The 24708-nt window shown below is 33.7% G+C and overlaps 1 protein-coding gene across 1 annotated transcript in view; it reads right to left on the reverse strand.

The window, feature by feature from the left end:
• Nucleotides 1–24500, reverse strand: part of LOC131853663 (T-box transcription factor TBX20-like) — a 74144-nt gene extending 49644 nt beyond the window's left edge. Inside the window, exons 1-3 of the mRNA XM_059204643.1 lie at nucleotides 24093–24500; nucleotides 19130–19291; nucleotides 17282–17444 (exon numbers count right to left, since the gene is read on the reverse strand). Of these exons, the coding sequence (XP_059060626.1) occupies nucleotides 17282–17444; nucleotides 19130–19291; nucleotides 24093–24249 (482 nt within the window). The 5' untranslated portion in view covers nucleotides 24250–24500. The remainder of the gene's footprint in view (nucleotides 1–17281; nucleotides 17445–19129; nucleotides 19292–24092) is intronic.
• Between the last annotated feature and the right edge of the window lie 208 nt (nucleotides 24501–24708).

Genomic DNA, 24708 nt, shown 5'->3' on the forward strand with positions numbered 1-24708 from the left:
TACTATATAAAAATACATACTACTATTACTATACTACTCACCCGCACAATGCTATATTGCGCGGAGTGTAGTTTTTTTAAATAAATGAATATAAAATGATGCACTGGCCTGCGCTAACGGTACACGCACTATGAATAAAGATTAAGAGATGAATGGACGCGGATACGGCATATGAAATCTGCGTCCGCGCAAAGCATGCTCCACTAGTAGGATTCAAGATATAGGAAATTGGTTTTTAGTTGGCAGTACGAGGAGAGCCATGTGACTATATAAGAGCCTAGGAGGTATATAATGTAAATACAAGATTTATGAAAACAACTATGTACTAACTATGCCTGAGATTGGACCATGCAGTGTACCAGCAGATATAAAATTTAACATTTTTTACCATTGAAAGCGTCACGTTTACTATCAGAATTCTATTCCAAAGTTTGTGAGACCAAATTTCCAAAATAAATGTGTGTCAATTTATATACATTTCTCACTTTTCATGCTAACTACAATACGACTATCTGCCCTATCTTGGATAATAAACGTAAATACGTAAATACCGGGTTCGATTCCTCACACGGTACAAACATTTGTATCAAACAATCCCTTATACCACCAAAAGTCAATAAACTCACTTTCACATTTAGATGTAAGATCATAAGAATAGATATAATATACGAGTACAGTATACTTGCTATACCTAGATCTGAACCTTAGTTTGTCTAGAAATATGAAACAAGTGCAAAGCCTGTTGTCTGAGAACGGTCATGCAAGAGTCATCAATCATTCGCCCCTCGTCCCGCCCCGCGCCCGCGGCGCCCCGTGACGAATGCCAACCCAAACACCATTGTGACCGATACCACCCACACAGGCTCGCGAAACACAGACACGACGCGAAATAAACAAGCAAGGTTCCGTATTAAATATAGGAAATATTCATTAAGTTATATCACGCTTCTTTAGAAAAAGAGCGATTATTACAACAGCTTTCTATGAAATATATAAAGACACAAATTAATGCCAAAAAAGGAAATAACTTGTTGTTTTTCAGATAACTTTTTTACTTTTTATTTAATACAATACTTTTATTATATTCAATTTAATAAAAGTATTGTATAATAAATTCTTAAACATTTTAACAGTTTTAAATTCAATTCAATATTTTTTTCTTACCTATTATTGTTAATTATGAAAAATACTTGTTAATAAATCTTTATATAAGTATAATTTACCTAATAACAGTGAAATTAGTGTAATAAACATATGTGTATCCCTAAAATTATTTAAAAAAACAGTATTGTGATTGCACATTGACACGATCTTTTCATCGAGCACGACAACACCATTGCATTGTCAAGTAATTAATGGCTCTGCACTTTACACTACGAGGTGCCTTCCAGGAAGCTCTCCCGTGGTGACGAGACAACTGAAAACCAAAACTTGTAAACTGTCGATTTCTCCATTCTTGATGATTACCACACACAGTGTAAATTATACGTTAAACTCTGTTTTATTAGGCTTTTTTATATAATAGAAACTTCAGTTCTATACATTTTATAGATACCTAAACGTAATAGACACTTGTTCCACAGATTTTGTTTTTTTATTTTATTTGGGACGGCTTTACTGTCTTGGGCATTATCGAAGATTTACATAGGTTATGTTTTTTATTCTGTGCAATTTGATTATAGAAACTGAAATGTTTTAGATACGACTGTTGACTATTGGTATATTTTTTTATTTAATACATTATATGATAATGGCTGTTACTGTAATCACCCTACATTTATTTTAGCTTTTATTATTATAACTATGTGTACAACCTACTTTAGAAGAATCAGAACTTAGTTTTTTGTATTTTTCTCTGCTCAAACTACATTCCAATCTGAAGCTAGAGGTGGCTTATAAAAAATATCCAGATTAGATAGATCTAATAGAGTACTAGACTAATTGTAATAAAATATATTTTGATAATATATTTTATTCATATTAATCTAACCTGTGGATTCTAACACATAGACTAGACCAAGTGAAATTAAAGTCTATAGTCTAACTCTATAATAAAGATAGGTACAAGATAGATATTATCAACTACAATGTTAAGTAGGTAAATACAGTTAAAAATACTCTACGAAAATAAATAATGAAAAATAAATGATCGTAATCATGTTTTCATAGAAAATAAAATATTATATCCGTAAGTTATATATTTCTAATATATTTATTATATAATTCCCATATAACAAACTGAATACCAACATATTAATAAGTGAAAACTTATAAATTATTATATATAGTTGATACAATGATAATAATTTCATCATTCATTGTTAGAGCCAGGTGATTAATGTCATAATCGTTAATAATAACTATTGTTACACGTGGGCAATATGACAAAATATAATAAATGACAGAGTAGTATCATTATTTCGAAGTATAAATATCTTGTACAAAGCTATAGATAAGCTATCTATGAATTTGATGTGTGTATCTAATTTAATTTCTTGCAACTAGTATTGTTCGTATAGAAGATATATAAGGAAAGGTATCGCTATAAAACTATATATTATTACACCGTACTAATATTACAAATGCGGAAGTTTGGGAGTATTCCATACATACATGTTTGTTACTCTTTCACGCAAAAACTACTCAACCTATTTTAACGAAACTTCACAGAAATATAGCTTATACATCAAATTAACATATAGGATAAAATTCATTTGAAATTTTTTTAATTACAGACATCAGTTAGTAATAATAATAATGATATTTTCATCGTAATTTTTTTTTTAATTACGCATCTGATTTTTCATCGATAGATAGAGTGATTGAAAAGGAATTGTACATAATAATAATACATTTAAATTATATTATATAAAAGGCAAAAAAATTCATAAAAAAACTGTTAGGCAATCAATTACAACGACTAAACGGCTGCACGAGTCTTATTCATATTTGACATGAAAATAAATTTTGTGAACTGTAGGAACCTTAGGCTATATTTTATCTAAAAGAAAACAGACATTGTCACAAGTAACTGTTAATATTAAATTAATTACTTACAATAACCATTTGATTGCAAAGCATTCAGTTAAGCTATTTATTACGCAAAGTAAATAAAACTAGCAAATTGTTTCTCCTAGGCAAATAAAAGGCATTGATTCAATCAGCCGTAGCTGGCCTCAGGGAATGAAAATCATATGCAATTAATTGGCTTATCGTAAGGCTTTATTGATTTGGTAAGGCGATCCGTTTTAATTACCGTCATCGCTCATTCATCATAGTTGGTATTGGTTAATACTAAAGTGGTCTACACACGACATTAACGTTAGGGCAATATTACATCAGTTTTGATAGGGATATAATCGAGATCTAAGGGGGCTTTCTATAAGAAACCGGTCCACATTTCGCTCGGTACACAGGAGGCGATCTAGGAATGATCCAGGCTACTCACTACAACAGCTTCAATATTGAATTCTCTTATTTTACAGTACTGTGTAAAACGTTAAAGTACTACCCATTTTCAATAGTAGGTATACTTGTAGAGCTATCGCAGATAGCTATTACAAAAGAAATGATTCTACACAGAATCCAGCTACCTGCAATATGTTAATTGTTGACGACGGAGTCTAATTCACTCTTCACTATACGTTGGTGTACCAATGGCTGATGATAGTTTATGATGAAACCAGTTGGCTCGTGATGGCAAATTTAACAGTTATTCATGGCAGCGGTTTCTAAGAGAGAATTGTAGAGATTGCCCTGTTATAGCATAGGTACATTGTGCAATATAGATAGGGATTATCCAGTACTAATACTGATCTCCCCCATTAGCGCAGAGGTAGCACTATTCCATCATTAACTCTAAAAAAGGTGTGAATATTCTCTATACGCAATATGGCAACCTCGTAGCACGTGGTAGGTCATATCTTCATATCAAATACAGTTATTAATAATCACGATTTGGTTTAATCGCCCGGGGCGGACGACGACGCGGGTTCAGTACAACGGACTCATAATAAAGATATAATATCGCCGGCGGCATGTTCTCCCGAGGGTGACGAATCGCTCGTCCGATTAACTCTTAAACGACAAATAGAGGAACTCCCTCCCGCGAGTCTCCCGCTCGGGGGAAAACTAAGCCACGACTTCCGCTAATTATTCGGGGGAGCGGCGCCGCAAACATCGCCGTCCCCCTCGCACTCTGCGAGCCGATGCACATCTTCGCAAAAACTCAGTGAAAACCAAAATTTTCCCTTCTCCCAACGGGCGGTCATATTTCTTCCCTCTCACTCCCATTAAACACGCCGTAAACGCTTTCCTTTTTTCACGCCCTCGCTCTAATAGAAAGGCAAATTACGAGCTTACGGGCGCGGACGGGTGGCGATGTACGAAACCGCCGCGACCGTACGTGCTGCCTCCCGCTCGCTCCTACCACCCACCGTATATAGCGTTGCGCCGCGCTCGGGAAAACAGGGGTCGACGTGAACTTTCACGTCATATGTTTGTACCTATCATACGGTGGCTACCACGAAACGTACATTCCGACATCCTGAATACAAATTGGGGCTCTTTGTTAGAATGACCTATGTAAAAGAGATATTACATATCGGACTATTTTATAAATTATGAAAGCCTATGCAACTAGAATTGTGTAGCGAGAGGAGTCTTACACTCAGTGCTATTGGCATATTCCAGATAGATATAGGAGTCAGAGAACAATCTAGTATAAATATTAAATATTATAACGTGTACGTTTATAAAAAATGAAGAAAGTCCCTAATATTTCTACACCAAGCTTGTAGGCCATCATTGTAATAGTACAATAAATATGTGTGTGTATTTATTTTTCATACATTCGGATAATGAAAATAAACAAATAAGTAATTATAAAAATTCATAAAGAATTATTTTTATAAGTATATAACTAACTATATAATTCAAATATAGTATTTGAATAAAATTTTACTTATTCGAATCCAAGAAGCATAATACCAAAATAAGATATTTTCCAAAATTTGCACACGCTTCACCAGTAAACTTCTTTGAGAATAGTGAATAAAATCAATAAACAAAATAATAAAAAATCTATTTTATTACGGAACCAACAATTTACAATGACTAATTCTCTTTCGCTCAAACATTTTATGAGAAATCATAGTGCTGATGACAATAATATACTCATATAATTAGGTAGTTGACTAATAAAATCTAATTTTATAATCAAAGCCCCGATTAGATTAGAATAGGCGCCGGAAACGGAATAGCGCGACATAAATAGCCAAATAACATGTTAATCCGGCATTAACGCGTGCAATTTGTACGCACGCGTAGATTGTCCCCGCGAGCTGTCACGAGCTCCCCGTGTGTACCAGGCCTACTAATAGGGTTGCCAGACACAACATTATTATTTACAGGATATTTCAGAACTCTCGGTGGCCACGTAGCAACTCAGATTGTTTGACAAAGAAAAGATGTATAGACTTTATGAATATATATATATGTATATATGATATGAATGGACTTAATTTTTAAATAAAACAACGGATTTTAACGAAGATACGAATAATTTATAATTTAGGTACTACGTAATTTATTACATTCTAGTAATATTTTTGTAAGGTAATTAATCTACCTTTTTGAAAATAATAATAATTTCGAACCTATAGATAATGTATATAACTATATACATTAACTTTTTTTGATGATTGACAATAAAGTCAAGTCATTCACCTGAATAATTTACATTGTTTGTGTAAAAAACACTGTAATGTGTAACAGCCCGTATGTTTTTGTGTACAACAAATCAAAATTTTAATATTCTATTTCTCTGTTTATTTTCATCTGGCAACCCTATCTACAATTGCCGCCAGTGGGAGTGAGCCATAATAAAAAAACAACTATGAACATCAGCGAAACAACGTTGACGAGCGGCTCGCGTGACGTCACCGATCCGCCATGATGCAACCGTCCATCGATTCACCCCATTTCTGTCGACAAAAGGTTTCTAATCTCTTTTCAACGATAAAAGTGAAACCTACGTCTTTATCAGTACTAAATTTTGTTTGTTTTTTACTGAGCCTTACATCATGAAATATGCCTTCAAGGCATACCTTAGCTATGCACTATGGGGGGCAAGACGGAAAGAATATCTCAATTTTAGTTAGTTAGGTTTAAAAGGTAAGTGAAGTAAAATAATTTAGTTAGAATTAATAAAGAATATTATTTTAAGACATTATGACATGATGAGTTTGAAATGCTTTAATGAATTCACTAATTGCATTGTCGAAAAGTTACAATTACATAGTATCTAGGTACTGTAGAATATAATTTTTAATAGAATAATTTTTGTGTTGTATTTATTATTCCACGATTTAAATGAATTCGTTATTCACTGCTGTTTTATTAGGTGTTATTTAATTGTACATTATTAGGACTTACAACTTTCTACACAGTGCGGTAGACTTTATTCAGCCGCCAAGCATTAACAGCGGTTTTAGATTTCAGCGGTGAGATAACAGAGTAAACAGTGAAAATATCAGGATAAGAGGTACAACATTTCAATCCTCCAGAATGGCAAAAAATAAGTGGTATTACGGACGTCAGATGTTACCATGATGTCTGTGGTGCTTATATATAGGCAACAGTTACCACTTACCATCAGGTGGGATGTCTAATCGTTTCCTATTCAAATTACATTGAATAAAAATATACACTAAGGCGTATCCATACAGTTTAAACATAAATAGTAATATATAGATACATAAACTGGTGTACATGTATTATATTTATAAACCTTCGTCTAGAATCACTCTATCTATTAAGAAAACCGCTTCAAATTCCGTTGCGTAGTTTTAAAGATTTAAGCATACATAGGGACGAACAGACAATAATGATGATAGTACCTAATATAACATTAATACGTAATATAAAAAGTCAATCTAAATTATCCATTACGACTCCTATCAATAAAATATAAAATTACGTAAAGAAGGTTCACGTGTGATTCCAATGAACCAATCTGAATTAATGGGTGATTGTGAATGTGGTCTAAATTACAACTCAAACAATAGTGAAAGAAACAAACTTCAAGTGGCACGATTCAGTAATGAGCACGTGCCGGCGGATTGTGGGCTCGTTGATACGAATGGCAGTCATTTTCGAGTTATCGACTTAACACCACCGCGGAAATGGAAAATAATGACTTCATCGCTGGGCGGCGCCGACGAATATAATTTGGACGCATTAGTCGTCATTTGTATGAAAAGTTAGACGATTGCCTGTGGACATCATTATTAGGTACCTACAACTGTTTATGACCAAATGGTGTAAGTAAATAAAATTAGATTCATCATCAGTTTCAGGGTAAGAAACTATATTTCGAAGTTCTTGCTTTAATGTTTTATTTTGTAAACTGAATAATTAACAAAACTTGGAAATAATTGACATATATTTAAAAAAAAGAAAACTTTTTTCATAAAACTACATACTTTAATTATTAGTCTGTTAAAATGTATCAAGAGAATACAAAAGGAACTTATTGCAAATAATTCTGTAAGACCAGATTGTATTGCATATTAAAAACATTTGAAGCCCATCAAAAACAAACTTGCCATACTTAACCGTCACTGTATAATTAAGATATTAATTACACTATCTGATCATCGCAGAGACTTTAAAAATCTCCCATCTGCTGCACCGGCGTATAACTAAGCATGTCTTAACCAACCCTTACTTCCGTAATACGAGAGTTACGATTACATTTTGGTTACAAAATGACTCCCCGGCCACCCGGAATCGACATAAAAATAATTTATTCCCGCCGAGGGGTTGCTGTGAAAATTTAACGCTCTACTTGAAAAAAGTGACACCATATGACGAAGCCGAATGCAGTTTTTATCCTTTGCACGCTGATAGCGAGTGAAAATGTGAGAGAGAGACGTTTTTTATGGCACCGTTACGCCTGAAGCAGTAGTTAGGATTAAAAAAGGTCGTGGTGCAACTGTCGCTACTGCATCCGAGTCGTATTAACACAGAACGATACGGTGCGACTAACGACCCAACTACTCTAATTAACGACACAACATATGACACACAACACGCGCAAACAAGTATAAACCACTCGTACCAACTGTATCTCGAGTATTAATAATCCTGGACAATTCCCACAGCATTTAGTCAAAAGCTAAGTAGAGCTTGTGTTACTAGTAAATGTAACACAAGCCCTACTTAGCTGACATCTGACATAAATACTTAAATATATTTTTTCAATTTTTTCTGTTTACATAGGAAACAGCCAGACTAATACAAACAATAATACTCATAAACAGAAATATTAGTTCTGAATACTAAAGTGCTAGATCACAGAGGTCATCAATATATAACATTAGTTTGTGATTAAAATATTACCATTTCTTATACTTCAGTATTATAAACTGAAGAATCAGCAAGGGCTAGTGACAATGTTCCTGAAAAAGACTACTAACTTGACCGGCTTAAAAATGCAAAACAAGAAGCGGTAACATGGATATCAAATGATAACGTATTTCTAGTGCTGTTAATATATATAAGCAACGATCACCACTTACCGTCTGGTGAGACGTTTACTTGCTTCTCATTCCAATTATTTAAAAAAAAATGTGTCGATTTAGATTAAGACTATACAGCAGTCTATACCTACAGCAATGCTTGCAAAAATGATTGAATAAAATTATGTTTTTTTTAAATTCTATCTCGATTGATTTCGTTTCAGATGATAGTTGCAATGTGCAATAATTGAAATCAAATCTACCATATAGTGTTCAATACCTATCGATAACGGGGTGAAAATTAGCAAATGATTGCTAACAAGACGTCTATGGTTTCCGGGTGCTGTGTAGATCGAGGCGGGCACTGCGGGCAGCAGTAACGAGTGGGGGTCGGGGGTCGTGGGTCGCTGGCAGACACAATGGCTCATTTGGGTGCACAATGCCGCCCCCTCGCGGCCCACTTCATTACGCGCGTATTGTGCCGTCGGCGGGCACGCGCGCTCGCCGCCGAGACCTGTGACTTCTGTGACCCACCACCGCCGGTGGCCTAAAGCATTCCACATTAGCAACCTTTGTTTTGTATAATGAACAAACAGCACGTCCACCGTTCCCCAGAAATTCTGAACAGATCGCCAACACCAGATGTAAATAGCTTTTGTTATTCGAAGATTTCGAATTAAAAACAAATGTCTACACGAGCACTACTACGTTATATTCAAGTACAATTATTGATCAGAATAAAAAACGGCTGCCGGCATTACGATGAGAGACGAATTAAGGCAATCAATCACAATGAATCGACTACGAATAAACATTACTGGGTGTATTAAATCATTATCTATTTAAACATCAAGTATTCAGTTTATAATAGCCGAGATAATATCTCATTGAGGAGAGTGAGTGGAATGGCAAAGCGCGCGATTGTGCCGATCACAATGGACGTAGGAGTAAAACCAACACTGCAGACAGCGCCCGCGCACGCCCGCGCCGCTGCACAATGGTCTCTCTACAATAGTAAGCTAATTGTGCTTCCACACTCGACAACCGACCAGATACCTCATTACAACCAAACATAAGAACTATACACCGATGTCGTTACTATATTGCTTTCTACTGCTTCTGCGCAAACAAAACGGTAATTAAAAATAACTTTCCATGACTAGCGACATGTAAAATTGACATCGAAAGTCGATTAGTGAAGCGAAGGTGCAGTTAGGCGCGGTCACTCCAAAATCTCTTCAATGTAGAGCCAACGAGCCGTGAGATGAATGATGATTACTCTCTATGTGATTCCCGAAATCACCCGATGTCCATGATTACGTAATCAATCTCCGTCGGAGTTCGCCGTCGGCCTTTCATCGAGCGGCGCGGGCGCATCACTCTTCTCTGTATTCAATAGCCTTTTACACCTTTTTTCGTAATTATTTAACATTGCTTATTACGTTTTAGGCGTTAATGGCTGTTAAATGGCTTTCCTCGCTTGATGACGCCTCTCCGTCATACAAACTCATTTCGGTTAATGTACTCGACTCTTTTAATATATAATTTGTCTTCAAAATGAGTTTATACTGAAAAATATTACAGTTTTTCATCGAAATACTTTAATAAATTCGTCCTGCATTTATCTCATAATTGATACGAGTTGAGACTGCGTCAACATATTCGCAATGATAAATTGATAATACTAAAGTACGGAGAACTTTTGAGTGAAAGGTTGCATAAACGAATGAACGGTAGTTGTGAATCGAATCGCACGTCGCATCGCGTAGCGACGTGGGCGAGCCTTCATTGTGTATGGGTAGTGGGTACGCTTTATGTTCTCTTATCACAAACAGTAGCTGTGACTGTCATTATTAATCGTTATGTTAATTCAAACGATAGAGAGTGTTGAAATAGACAATATATTTATATTTAAAATCGGTTACGTATCTTTTAAGTTTATCTAAAACTTGTGGACTCCCCAGCTTCCCCCAGGTGTTATTCTGTAATAATCTACTTTTTAAATAGTGAAAGAATTTCTCAAATCGATACAGTTGTTCCGGGATTTACTTTTCGCAAAACTTATTTTGATTTAATTGATTTTGTTATATTATTTATAATAATAATCCAAATCTCTCCTTTTTATAATACATCTTTTAATTTTATTGTATATTATTATTAGAGTATATTGTTTTATAATTCTTTTTTTTAGATTCACACTATGGCTTCTTAATCTTCATATATTATTATAATAGTTGTAAAACCTAACATGTCTACAATACATATGAATCAAAAGCTACAAATTCACAATGTTTCCATTTTTGTGGTTGTTATTGGAAAATTCGAACACATCGTCATTAAAGGTAAAACTAAAATAAATGTAGTAATTATTATTGGATATCCAAATAAAATACAGTACTATTTAATTGTGCAATAAATTGTGAACATTTCATATGGGTACTTGGAGAGTCGTGTGTAATGAGACTTGGTGAGCCAATTAGAATGTAAGCATTAATTATGTAGTGTGGGGAACATAATTGCGTTTTATTGAAGTTATCGAACAATCGCGGTCGACTCTGAGGCAACTCGCGCACATTGCGGATATAAACCACATAACTATGTTTATCACTTACAAAATTATACAACCTATAGGTTAACGCACCGTCGAAGCGCTTATAATACATTTATAAGTAACTTATCACTATTTAATTGTTTAAAATATTATTTTGGCCGTAAAGATATAGTATCTGTTACTGTTAATGATAAAAATATCACGTATCTATCAATTTATTTAAAAAATAAAAAGAAACTTTGTTACATTTTACTTTAAAACCAATGATGTAAAATTATTTTGAAATATTTGATAATATGAACTAAGTGGTTATTGAAATAACCACTTCAAAAGTAAAAGAAAATTGTGTAGCTACGATGTATTCACACAACTCAAATTATCTAAAAACATTGCATAGGCTAGATAGGTTAAGACAAAAATGTCATAAAAACGAATAAATCAGAGGAAAACAACTAGATAGTTAATATAAAGCGTCACATGAACTCGTTGAAGTCTTTATTATAAGCGTCCAGTTGCGAGGCGCAGTCGCATAATAATAAGGGTTATACCTAAACATGAAAGGTGCATTAGTGCGAAGTAACACGTAGCCACGAAAATTTCAATTAAATTTAATGCACATGTCGAATCCCGCCCCCTCTCGCCCTCCACTCTGCAACAGACTCGCTCGATTTATTAAAACCGATTATGACACTAAGCCGACGTTGTTCGCCGGACTTTGCGCTTGTTTTATCGGTACCTTTGCAATTCTTCCCTTAAATATTTACTCAATGAACAAAGCTCATTTATTTATATTATAAATGTCAAAATGAGATTGTTACCTTATAGCTCTTTAACGGCTTTTTATCAACAGAAAATTTGTTATCTACATGGTACCTACATATACTTTAACCTAGACATACTATAAATCTACAAATTATTCAATGAATTTATGACTTCCTTGCGAAACAAGTATAAAAATTGTTGGGGAAATTAAGTTAAAGTACGTTACATTTCAATATTATTGGATTTATAAATCTCCCAATTTATAAGCTTAAAATCGATAAAAATTAAACATAACAATAAAAAGTTCTATTATAAAATGCATACATCAGAGTTTTATGACTGCACCAATTTCGTCGCACCTGTTGGGTGCCTCCCTCTCAGCAAAAACTGCATTATGTGCACCATAATCGACAGTAATCATTGACTACAATAACTGTCGAAACGGCACTAAATATTGTTTGTTAAATGCCATCACTTTTGTACTTTTTGTAACGGTCAACACCTTAAAGAGGGCATAAAGGAGCGAGGTGCGAGGTGCGAGGAGCGAGGAGCGAGGAGCGAGGAGCTGATCAAAGGGTTGGCGGGTGTTAAAGGTTAGCATTCCATTACATGCTAATGGTTTGTTATTATTGTACGTATTTTTATTTTATACACTATTGATGCCTAGCATTGAAACTAAATAAAGTGAAAAGTCACGATAATTACGTGAAAGAACAATTATTTAAAACAACAATATTGGCTGGCATCGGCTAATATTGTTTGTCTCTCAATTAATTCGGATTCTATTATAAGTACAAGTTTAGAGCTAAAACTCACTAATAGCGAAGAAACGCAGAATGCTAATATTTTTTTATTCTGCATAAAAATGCATTATACACCATACTAAGTATTTGACAAGAACATATATCATAGATATATGCAGATATAATATATGAATTCAACGATCTTTTTCTATTTTTTATTATACAAGTATATGGCCGAATTTCGACTGCTGGGCGATTATTAGTATAAATATTACAATATTTTTAAGCAACTTTGAAAACTACATATCATGCTCAATCAAGTTTTCAAAGTTGTATTCATATATCCTATATATACTTATAAATAAATGTATTTATATCAAGGTTGTCACAATCAATATGGCCGTCACGTCGTCCGCCATAGTGTGGATAATTGTCAAGACATTAAAAGCCTATAAAAATTGTTTAGTAACACAATGAGCGATCAAATTGCAGATATAGGCAATTCAAATGGACGCCTCCTGACGGGGCAAAAAGTTGAGGAATGTCTATGGGACAATAACATAACTTAATTATCTGTAGTACCTATGTAAGTATAAAAGCAAAGATAAATGACCTACCTAAATACAAATTGATAACAAGGCACAACAATTTTTTCAATATAAAAGTTTAGAAAACAGTACAGGCTTTCGATAGACATCCATTAGATTATAGATGAGTCATAATTAGCGTCACATCCAATTGAAGCATCAGGGAGGCATTTCTTAGAATTGACGAAGACGAAGTCACCTCCAGAAACCAACGGGATTAATTTCTATTGTATTTGTCACTACGGGCTAATTGACCGGACTTCATACTGCATTAAACATTAACGCATTTCGGTGCACCATTAAATTTAAAAAAAATGTCCAAGCATGGATCTAGCATATACCTCTACTATATTACCATTGATAGCAATGTAGCAGGTCTGGTTTAGGCCCTTCAAACGTTCGCTCCTGGAAGTAATTATGGCTAATTCCTATATATTCACCACGATAAGCAAACTTCATCAAGATATTTAATTCGATTCTACCTAGTGACCATCATCATCATCAAAAGTACAACTAGAAATAATAATATGTATTCGTGCCACCTAAGATTATATATGTAGATGTATAGATATATTTCTTATGTCGCTAACAAGGTTAACACCATTATGACATAATTGATAAACAATAAGCCTAGAAGATTAATGTATTCTAATAATTTGTTATGGAATGTCATGCGCGGAACCAGTAATAACATATATTTACATAATAGTAAATAGCAATAAGGTATATATTCATATAATATTCAATAAATTTTAATAGGTATGTATTACAGTCGAGACTGCACTAACAATGGTGTACAAGTAGGTAATAAAATTTACACCCATTCATAATTCTTATTCTATTCCAATAAATAATAAAATCTATTTATTTTAATTATTTTCACAACAATCCACTTCATCATTTCGTTATATACCTAAAGGAGTAATTTCTTTTTTATGGATGATAATGAGTATAGTGCACCCGTCTGCGCTAGCTGTTTACGCTGGCGAGGCACCAGTGGAGGATAATAAGATGAACATGAGGTCAGGTCAGTTAGACCATCGTGACAAGTTCACAACAAAATATCACGATGGTTTCCATGACGAACCGCGTAGAGGTTAAATATGACTTGGTGCATTGCTAGCAATGGCATCATCAGTCCACATTACTAATAATCCCCTGTGCATAATATTAGGTATATGCAATGTTACACTACGGTAACTGATAATATATAATTATTCATGACCTATAGACAAAAAAAATAGGGACAATATAAGTACGACGCTAATATAAGTAGGTATAAACCCTACAGAAATTAATAAAAGTATCAACATACACACACAGACATAAAGATGGTCGAAGATGTACCACTTTTAAGCTTCAATACTACTGTGGTATCTAAGAGATAACTGATTTTCGCACTTTGAGATACTGCAAAGATATTATTCAACATAAACAGAAGAATATTAGGTCTCAACAAATATATTGAGCAAACGGGTGTCCCGAATGACCGCACACATAAATCGTCCACAGTTAGTTCCCTCTAACAAAGTCCACTCGGCAGTAAAGTGGCCGTCTGTAAATCAAAACGACGAATCGAAAAAAATAAATAAATCGAGACAAGCCGACATTTCTCGCGAGCACGGAACGATAGTGATGTGCTTATAAGGTAATTGTATCGATACATAAACCATAACGTAATAATATCACAAAATAACTAAGGTATGTGTATTATTAATATATATGTAGTTTTATAAATAAAATGTTATTATTATATATCATAATTAATTGACGTTGTTATAAAATATCCGATACTGATATATTATAACTGAACTCTCTCATATTATGCGCCATTAAGCTCAATGAATTTAATAATATAAAATGTGAAATTGGAAAATACGATACAAAATACAATAACTCGACCACAAGCAAGTCGAGATCGAGTCGATGTGGAAAGGAACGGATTTGTGCATCGCAATAAAAAAAGATAAAGCGTATTACGGGATGTCCGGAGATAAGGGCCCACTTTATGCTTTCATATTAAGTTTGTCATAAAAATGAGCGCTGTAACGCACTTTACTGCTATTGGCTCCTTTTGTTAGTTTTGCACTCGCGTTTCATTATAAAATTTTATTTTATCTCTGACGATTTTGTTTGTATATCTAAAAATGAAACATCTAACCAAATTGTATTAATAGGCAGGCAATGCATTGTAAAGCAATTTAAAAACGCGCTTCGCTACCCTCCCTTGTAAAAATTTGTCCCTGATATCCCATTTTGATTGGACGGGTTGATTTATCTCTTGTTTAGACTGTATGTGAAGATTACACGCTGTTGATACTTTTTATATTCTGAATAAAACATTTTATTGCTGTAGCTACACAAATAAAATGGTAAATTATGTAAATTGGAATTCCTTTGATACTACTTGGTTGTTAGATTCAGTCAAATGAAATAATGTTTACGGTGTGTTTAACCTAAGTAATTGATGATAATAAATTGATATTAAAATATTAACTGCCTGGTTCAATCATTATTATTAATATTCGATTAAAAATATCACATATTACGATACTACTAAAAGTATCAAGATTATTTTGTCGCGTTGTACAATGGAACAATAGCTTACTCTCCCCCTCGAGATTGAAATCCTCTCAGGGAGAGGCAACAGTGATTTAGACTAACTGCACTTGTTGCCACGGGACGGGACACTCCCCACCGGAGATAACATATGACACGAAGCTAATACGGAGCTTATAAACATTCTATACACTTGTACCGCTGAACTAATTTGCTATTACAACTCTAATTGATAAACTATCATAAAACAATTTGCATGTCAATGACGATAGTTATATAAAAATCATAGAGATTTATATTTTTGGTTAGTGACCATTAGTACTGATGTTTATTTAAATTAAACCTTTTTTTTAAACCATAACGCTAACCAACACAATGCCAGCACTTAATTCCAGAAAAGGAATACGTCAAAATTAATTACAAGTTAACAAATTTGAACTTTTTAATTCAATATGTATGATACATGACAGAGGCACTCTGTGAGGAACTTTTTAAAGCAGAATCATCAGTATAATAAGAATATAAAGAATTTTAATAAGGGTCCTTTTAAAAATTTTACATATTTTTATTCTACTTACTGCATGCAATTAATCTAAGATATCTTATATCTACATGTATGAGCGTGATTGAACAATCGTAACAAACATTTATAATATTACTTTTATAATTATAATATTAGTAGAATTATCTGTTTAAATCTTATTCATATTATAAACGCGAAAGTTTGTGTGTATGGATGGATGTTTGTTACTGTTTCACGCAAAAACTACTGAATGAAACTCTACAGTAATATACATCAGATTATGATCAGAGTAGCTATATATTAGCTACCTATAAATTTCACGCGCGTAAAACCACAGGTACAGCTAGTTATATTTTTTTTTTAGTTATATTTTTACATTATAACACCTAAGAATTCAGTTATAACTGTTAAATTTATTTTCCTCTAATAATACTATTATAAAAGTTCATCTCCCACCGGACCAGTTCCAAACATAGAGATCAGGGCGCGAGTGTCGCGCGTTGCGTTCCTCTGTCGATGCCAATTTTCCGCTCGCCGCCACCGACTACGCAATTATTTAGATAAACCTCTCGGCGTGACTATAAAAACATCTTCCCCTCCCCCATAGCTTTGTATGTTGTCTTTGGGGCTTTGTGAATTTATAGCCCGGCATTACGCCGACGGTTAGGAAAAAATGTACTTTTAATTTATCTCGTTAAAGGGTTGAAGGACGACTGGGTTCGCGAAGTAATTATTCCGGAATTGGCCACTTTGGCTGATGAATCCATTCCGTTGAACCCTTTGTTGGGGGCCGATTGTACAGTGAATTAATTTGTTTTTGACTCCGATTTTAGCGGAGTGAAAGATTGCATTATGTTGATGAGCTGAGCAATTAATTAAAGAATTATTTGTGAGATTATTTCGGCAACGGTCTTTGTTGAAAAGCCTTGAAACTGTCTATTACTTTGTTGCTTTTCAGAGAGATTTACATTTCTCATTGTGATTATAATAAAACTTATATTTTAATACTGCAATTAAAAACTACTAAAACTTACCTCCCAGTCTTGGTGATGATCATTTCAGTGCCGAGATCATGGAACTTATCCCACAGTTCCTTAGTCTCCAGTTGACAGTCTACTGACAACAGTTCCTCGCAGTTACACGAGGTGGCCGGTGGTAACGGTCGCGCTGGTGACGGCGTGTCTCGTTCACCTAATTCTGTGAAGTTTCAGTAACATTATTCGAAGGTAATGTAAAAATAGTTGTGCTTGCTCTACAAATTTGTTATAATGGCAATATGAGAAAGTGCTCTAAAGAGTTTAGATATTAGAGAATGTGATTATGCGTTGTTCTTAACCTAAACACAAAAAAGAATTTAACATTAATGATATTAAACGGCATACATAAGACTTTAAAAGAGTTCCGCAGTAGGTATTTTATATATGAACCATTATATATATATTTGCAATCGGTAGCGGATAACATTTACTACGTGGTCAAGTGGTACGTTATCCGTAGTACTGTTATCAATTATCATGATTGTAGTGAATTTATATGCGAAATCTTTAAGCATGTTACTGAAATATTTATTCTCAATTACATACTTTATACTTAATATTTTTCCAATTACAGCCCAGAGTCATTTAATGACCCTATTGCCATAAACAATGTACCCACATTACCTAATTTATACGCACTCGCTGATTATAGTGATACCAACGTTTTCTAGTCATTCAATATGAATAAGTGTTGTCTGTGAGAACAGAATTGTATGTATGAGAAAGTCTGTTTATTGCACCGATAATTGTCTATCTAACAAGTTTAATTTAGTTTTTCTATCTTGGCACATGAGCCCGACAAAGTTGTATCAAGATCGACTGTGTTCTCAAGAATATTATTGTAATCTACATCAATACGAGTAACGTCGATTTGACGGCCTCTGTGGTCTTGCTGTTAAACACCGGTGTGTTTAACCTTACTTCCAATGATTGCAGATTCAAGTCCTCGCACGACGCAATACATTTATAATCATGACTATATTATCTGTCTAAGTGTTTTCTTTATATATATTACGCATGTATTTTAAAAAATGCATTCTAGTATTTCTATCAATTGTCTACAACCAGTAACATAAGCTTGACTTAGTTTAGGACTAGTAGGCGTGCCTGTCCTACTATTATTGTACTAATTATATTAAACATCATGTAATAACTAAATATTACCTATCCATAAGCTGATGTACCTATCTACTCATAGAGAGATAGGTACCACATATAAAATTCCTGTGCACCATATTTTTATGTTATTGTCAATTTTTATTTTTACTTTGTTAGTTGTAGTTCAAAACTTAATATGCTATCGTCGTCGTCGATCTCACATTTTATTTTACTGATAAAGGCTATAACAGAATAGGTGAGAGAGGGTGGACTCACTGCCCTCACTGAGTTATAGACCGTTTTGTCTCATTAATTAGTTTTTAAATTATATTATTCTATGGGCAATAGTTGTATTGTGTAAAAAGTTTCTGTTTGAGATAAATAAAGATTATTATTATTATCAACATACTCAAAAATCTATCCACATGTTACCTTTTCACGATTAAATACCTGTACAGATACTAATTAAATTTGACCTGAACACAGGTTGTATGACGAGGACGAAATTATGTAATCTTTATTTTAAAAAAATAGATACAAATGGGTCGTTAGCCTCTAGGTATGCTTTTTCAGTAACACAAAAAAAGCCTAGAAAAAAAAGAAAAGGGGTCTAATAGCTTCCCTTGTCTACATGCAACTCTCGGCGATCAGCGACTAATATGCATCGGTAATTTATTGTAACTTTAGTCGTCATTATCTCATCATCGTCCGCTTTGGATGAATATCCATCAATTAGGTGATACAAACCAGAAGACGGGGCGGGTGATGGTATGGCGTGGTCGGACGCATCTCGTTCACCGTCCGAGCACTGTTCCACGTCCACCTCCACGTCTTCATCAGGCACTGGCGACCGACAGCTGGACGCCGGCGAGCTGAGGGACGCCGGCGAACTCTGTCTCGATACCGAACCTGATGCAATAGGACACAAATTAATTTCATTTAGTAATGTAACTTTGTATTTCTTTAATTTTCAAAACTGAAACCTCTTTTTTATAATCCTGGACAATTCACACAGCGCCATCTAGTTCCACCTAAGCAGAACTTGTGTTATGTGTACTAAACAACAGATAAAAAACCACCAAGGCCGTCAAATCTTGCTAGTCAGTTCTTCACGGCTCAAATAATATAAATCACGCGCTTAATATCCAAAACTGCAATAACTGACAAAATATGTATAGAATAACTTTGGGTAATACATATTTCCGTAGTAATATTATAAATTCAAAAGTATGTCTGTCCGTCTATCTCTTTGTTACATTTTCTCAACTAAACTGCTCTTAATAATGCCTACCCATATTTAACATAAAAATAGACTATATTAGTTTAGAGTAGTATTACGAGAACAGATAGATTAGTGATAATTATCATTTATCCCAAAAAATAATAATCTAGATGGCGTTGAAATAAGGAATAAAAATGTATGCAATAATACATATAATCGCTAATAATACCTAATTTAAATTTTACATACCATTACCTACCTACCGTACCTACGGTACCTCTACTTGGTACGAAGTAGGTAGCTCTCAAGAAACATTAATAAACACATAACTATATCACCGTTAATAGAGTTTTATGTGATTCGCCCAAATAGCTAAGTCACTTAACTGACTGCCCTCCATTACTAGTTTCACCTTCATATCGGATATATTTCTTATCAAATCATCGTTTGATGGGTATTGAAGAATATTTCTGACGAATTGGTTATCATATGTAATTACTCAGCCCTATTGTTGGTGAACAAGACTGTCAAAACAAAATTACAATAAATTATAGCGAATGAAATTTATAACATGTTTTCTTCGTTTACTATATTTTGGCCGTTTGTATACAAATTATTAGTATATATTGCGCATTGTCATTGCGTGATTATCATAAAAGTACACCTGTATGTTGGTAAATATTTAATTCTTTTCTCCACATTGTAGTATTGCAATTATTATTTTCATTATTAATTATATCTATTAGGCACATTGATTTAAGAAGAAAAATTATAATCCATCACATTTAAAATAAGTAGGTAATCATGTTGCTAAGTAATAGTTGATATGTAACGTGCAACTGAATCAGTCAAGAATAAATTATATTTGCTACTCTATATAATCCACTGAATATCTCCATCAATACCTAACTACTAACATATTATAATATTATTAGATAACGTTGCAGCACCTAAATTTAAATACCTAATGATTATATATCCATACAATGCTTCTACAATAAGTTATAAATAAAACGAATGAATCAGTAAAATCGATAAGTCAAATTGTAAAAATTTGGCATATTACAGTTACTTATTCTTAAGTTGTCATGAAGAGATGACGTAATTCACTATCAATTATATTACTTTTGAACTTAATAGTATTAAGTAGGTATATTTACTGAGATTAAAATAGGACAAAACCATATTTTATTCCACATTATACCGTGTCAGTAGGTATGCGTACTACAGCTACTAAAAAACAATAAAACATACATTGAAAATATTAAGATCAATACAAATAAACGTGCTCAAGAAAGTATTTTTTTGTTTACTGCACGGACTGAACTCATGACCGCGAGAAGTTAAGGCAATTGATTTACAACACCACTGCACTGACAAAGCGGTGTCTAGAATTCATAATTAACAACAACACAATGGTAAGTCGTAATAGTCGTCTATATACATATTGTTGTTATCGGTTGTTGTGTTAAGAAGATCATTTAGGTCATTTCATTAGGAATCATTGTCAATGTAAACATATGAAACAATTTGTAAATAAAGAAATTATTATAATGACAAGCAACTATATGTAAATGGGTTCAAATAAGTGTAATACAATTTGCATTCTAATAAAGCGCAAACATGTTGGTACCTTTCATCTATGCCCTATTTATTTGATTATGAACTACAATCCACAAAAGACATCACAACGGGGACAGAAAGTTGCTTATTGTGACATAAAGTACATAATTTAATGTAATAACAGGTAATTTCTTACAACCAAACCGGAGACCCGGTATCGAATGAACTCGGTTCCACGCAATTAATCCAAAATAACGAACTGACCCGCAACACGACGCCTGCGCCCGCGCATACCACACCAATTAGTATCGAACCCTTTAGTTTCGCCTGGACTTTTATTATTCTTATATTTGAAAACATGAAAATGTACATTTAATAGCCTAGATTTCTTTGTAAATATAATGTAGGTGAAATACATACCTTATAAAACCATTCCACCTGATCAAAAATAACAAAAGACTTATATTTTCTCTATAGCTTTGTCTAACTTTAGGTTCATTCCAAATAATGCTAAAATTTATTATTATAATATATTTATATTCCTTTTTCGATTTGTTTTTGCATCCTAATATATAGGAATAAATTAATGTGTATGCAACACATGAATAACTATATATTCCTATATAGATATAGATATTATGCCGGAAATTGTGGTTATAGGTACGAATTTCATATGATGTCTACATTTTCAAGTTACGGCTGTCTAAAGCCTTTTCCTATAATTAATTATAAATATTAAAAAAAACTAATTCAGTAATATCTCTTACATATTAACAATTAGTTTTTGATTTCACATGTTTATATTAAAATTAAATAATTACTAGACCAAGCAAGTCAAGCAACATACAACGGTTGGTGAGTAAAATATTGCTGTCAATAGGTGGATCGTCAATTTTTGTTTCATGTAACTGACATAAATAATATTGTTAGGCAGTTACTTATACAGCATATTGCATTTTATTTTTTGTTATTTAGATAACTAATTTACTTTTCTCTACATCTCCAATCTAAAATATTGTGCCAATGTAAATATAAATATAGATATAAATATACCTGCCTAATATTGTTATTAAACATGCTTAACTTTTAATATAATACCTATATCCTACCTACCTATAAATGTATCGTTTAAGCGGCAATATTGCATGTTGTTCTTAAAATAACACAGTAGATACTTTTAGAAAAGTAAGCGTCGTAAATAGGACTAAACAAATTGCAAAATTGACTCTTGGTGAACCAAAATAATTCATTAACTCCGTGTTCTTAATACAATTTTTTTTTTTATTTTGCAATATTACCAAGTCTATTAATTGTAACTGTTTAGAGAAACTCTTCACAGGTTTCACATTTTGTTGTACTAAGTACTGCGTAATATTTTCTATGGACTTTTTTCTTATTCTATGGTATGTAAATTGCATTCCCACAGTATAAGTACTACCTACAGCGGTAAGAACAATACGGTATCTATATCTACTTAGTTTTCTCAGTAATTATAATTACAGATAGTTACAATACCTATATTGATAGATACTACGAAAGTATTCAATTCTAGAAAGTTTTTAATACTTACATTACAATAGAAAACAGATTAATATAGGTATGCCTTTTTTACACAATTTGAACGGCAAACAATTTCGACCCATCTGATGTTGTGAAATGGTAACTGTCGCTTATTAATATACATCAAAAGCACTACAAATATCTATCACGGATTCCTGTGATATCCATGATATTATGAGTACTATTCCTAATTATTAAGATGTCTTCTGATGAAGGGTGACATAAGGCAGTGCAATTATAGGATACTGCATATGCTACACCAAAAACAGCTTACAAAGCAAGCTGCTAGATAGCTGACATAGGCGAGACTTATTAAAAAGTGTACCTCAGTAAAAAAATATTGTAACATAGATAACTAATACTGGACGACCTTGATTAACATGGGTGTCAGTAGTTAGTAAGAACCTTAAGGACAACGGCAACATAGAGCCCTGTCGCCGACTCTATGTTGCCGTTGTTCTTAAGAATATACCTACAGAATATCTCCAGAATAGACACCACTGGAGAAGGCAGATTAGGAGAGCCGACCCCAAATGAAAATGGAATATGGCCGGAAAAAGAAGATAACTAATACTGCAGTAAGATATATCTGCATTGAGAGCAATAACTAAATATAGCAATTTGAGGATCTTTATAACCTTACGTAAGTGCATATTTTATAACCTTTTTGAAACGATATATGACACCGGTATTCCCTTTCTAGACCGTTCATTTATTATTTAAAATATACCTATTCATTTATGGAATCCTGTCCATTTACACTTATATATGTATATGACCCACCATACCATATACATGCATGTCATGTTTTGGTTGCATTAAACTAGCTATTACCACAGAGAACATAATATTGCATACTAACTCCCTATTACTAAAATAATAGTTAATACTATTTTTTTTTACTTTTTCGATACTAAAGTTCACTGATCCCTTGTGGTAGCTAAGCATACTGTGACCAACATAGGTACTAATAGCAGTTATTTTATGAAATTTGGCCAATTTACACAAAACGAAATAGTTGCACTTATTAAGGATATTTTATTGCTAAAAATTAATGACATTAGCGTCACGAAATATTAGTTTTATTGTAATTTTCTATATATTAGAATAAAACTAACATTTCGATATCGAATACTATTGTAGGTAATACAGCTAATTTGGTAGCAATTTGTATATAAATTTAACATTTAAGTAGATATCTATATATAGACAGTATTTACTATTGCATATCAAGGTATTGCAAGTACCATGAATCCATTCAGATTTTTCAACTATAGTCATCACTTTCTTTGCTGATAATAACATTGTCATATTAATTTACGTAGTTTATTTGCAATAGGTATTAAAGAATTAGGCCTAACTTACCAGTGTGGGGCGGAGAGCGCGCGACGGGGCTGCGCGGCTCCGCGGCGCTCCGGGCCATGATGGCCGCGATCGAGAAGTCCGTAGCCCTCGTCTTCCCTTCCTCCGCCACCATCCTGTCGCCGTCCGACCTCCAACACTCCGCGTTTTCCACATCCATCAAACAACTATCAGTACATCAGTCCAACTTTCATACGATCGACCATCTCACCGGTACCGTCCGTAACATTTCGCTAAAAACATTCTAGTCACCGAATAAAAAGACCGTATTTTTTATGATAAAAACTGTGTTAAAATCATAACTATTTCTATTTGAGTTCACTGACAAAAAACATTTGCATGCACTTGTGATCGTTGCGCGCGTGTCAGTGCTTGTAAGTTCGGACAATACACACAAGATGGAATAGTACGGCGGCCGAGCGCGGACTGAGCGCGCGGGAGAAGCACGCGCGGGGCGGGGCGGCGGCAGGCGGCACCGCCCCCCGGCACAACCACTGGCCGCGCTACCCGCTGTCACCGACATCCCCCCTAGCTGCCACCCCTCATTTGCTAAGCTTTTCATATCAATAAAAATATCATTACCTATTATTCGACTACTCACTATTAACATATCGGAGTC

This window comes from Achroia grisella, unplaced genomic scaffold (genome assembly GCF_030625045.1).
Source record: "Achroia grisella isolate CSIRO2021 unplaced genomic scaffold, CSIRO_AGI_Agris_v1 utg903, whole genome shotgun sequence".
NCBI lineage: Eukaryota > Metazoa > Arthropoda > Insecta > Lepidoptera > Pyralidae > Achroia > Achroia grisella.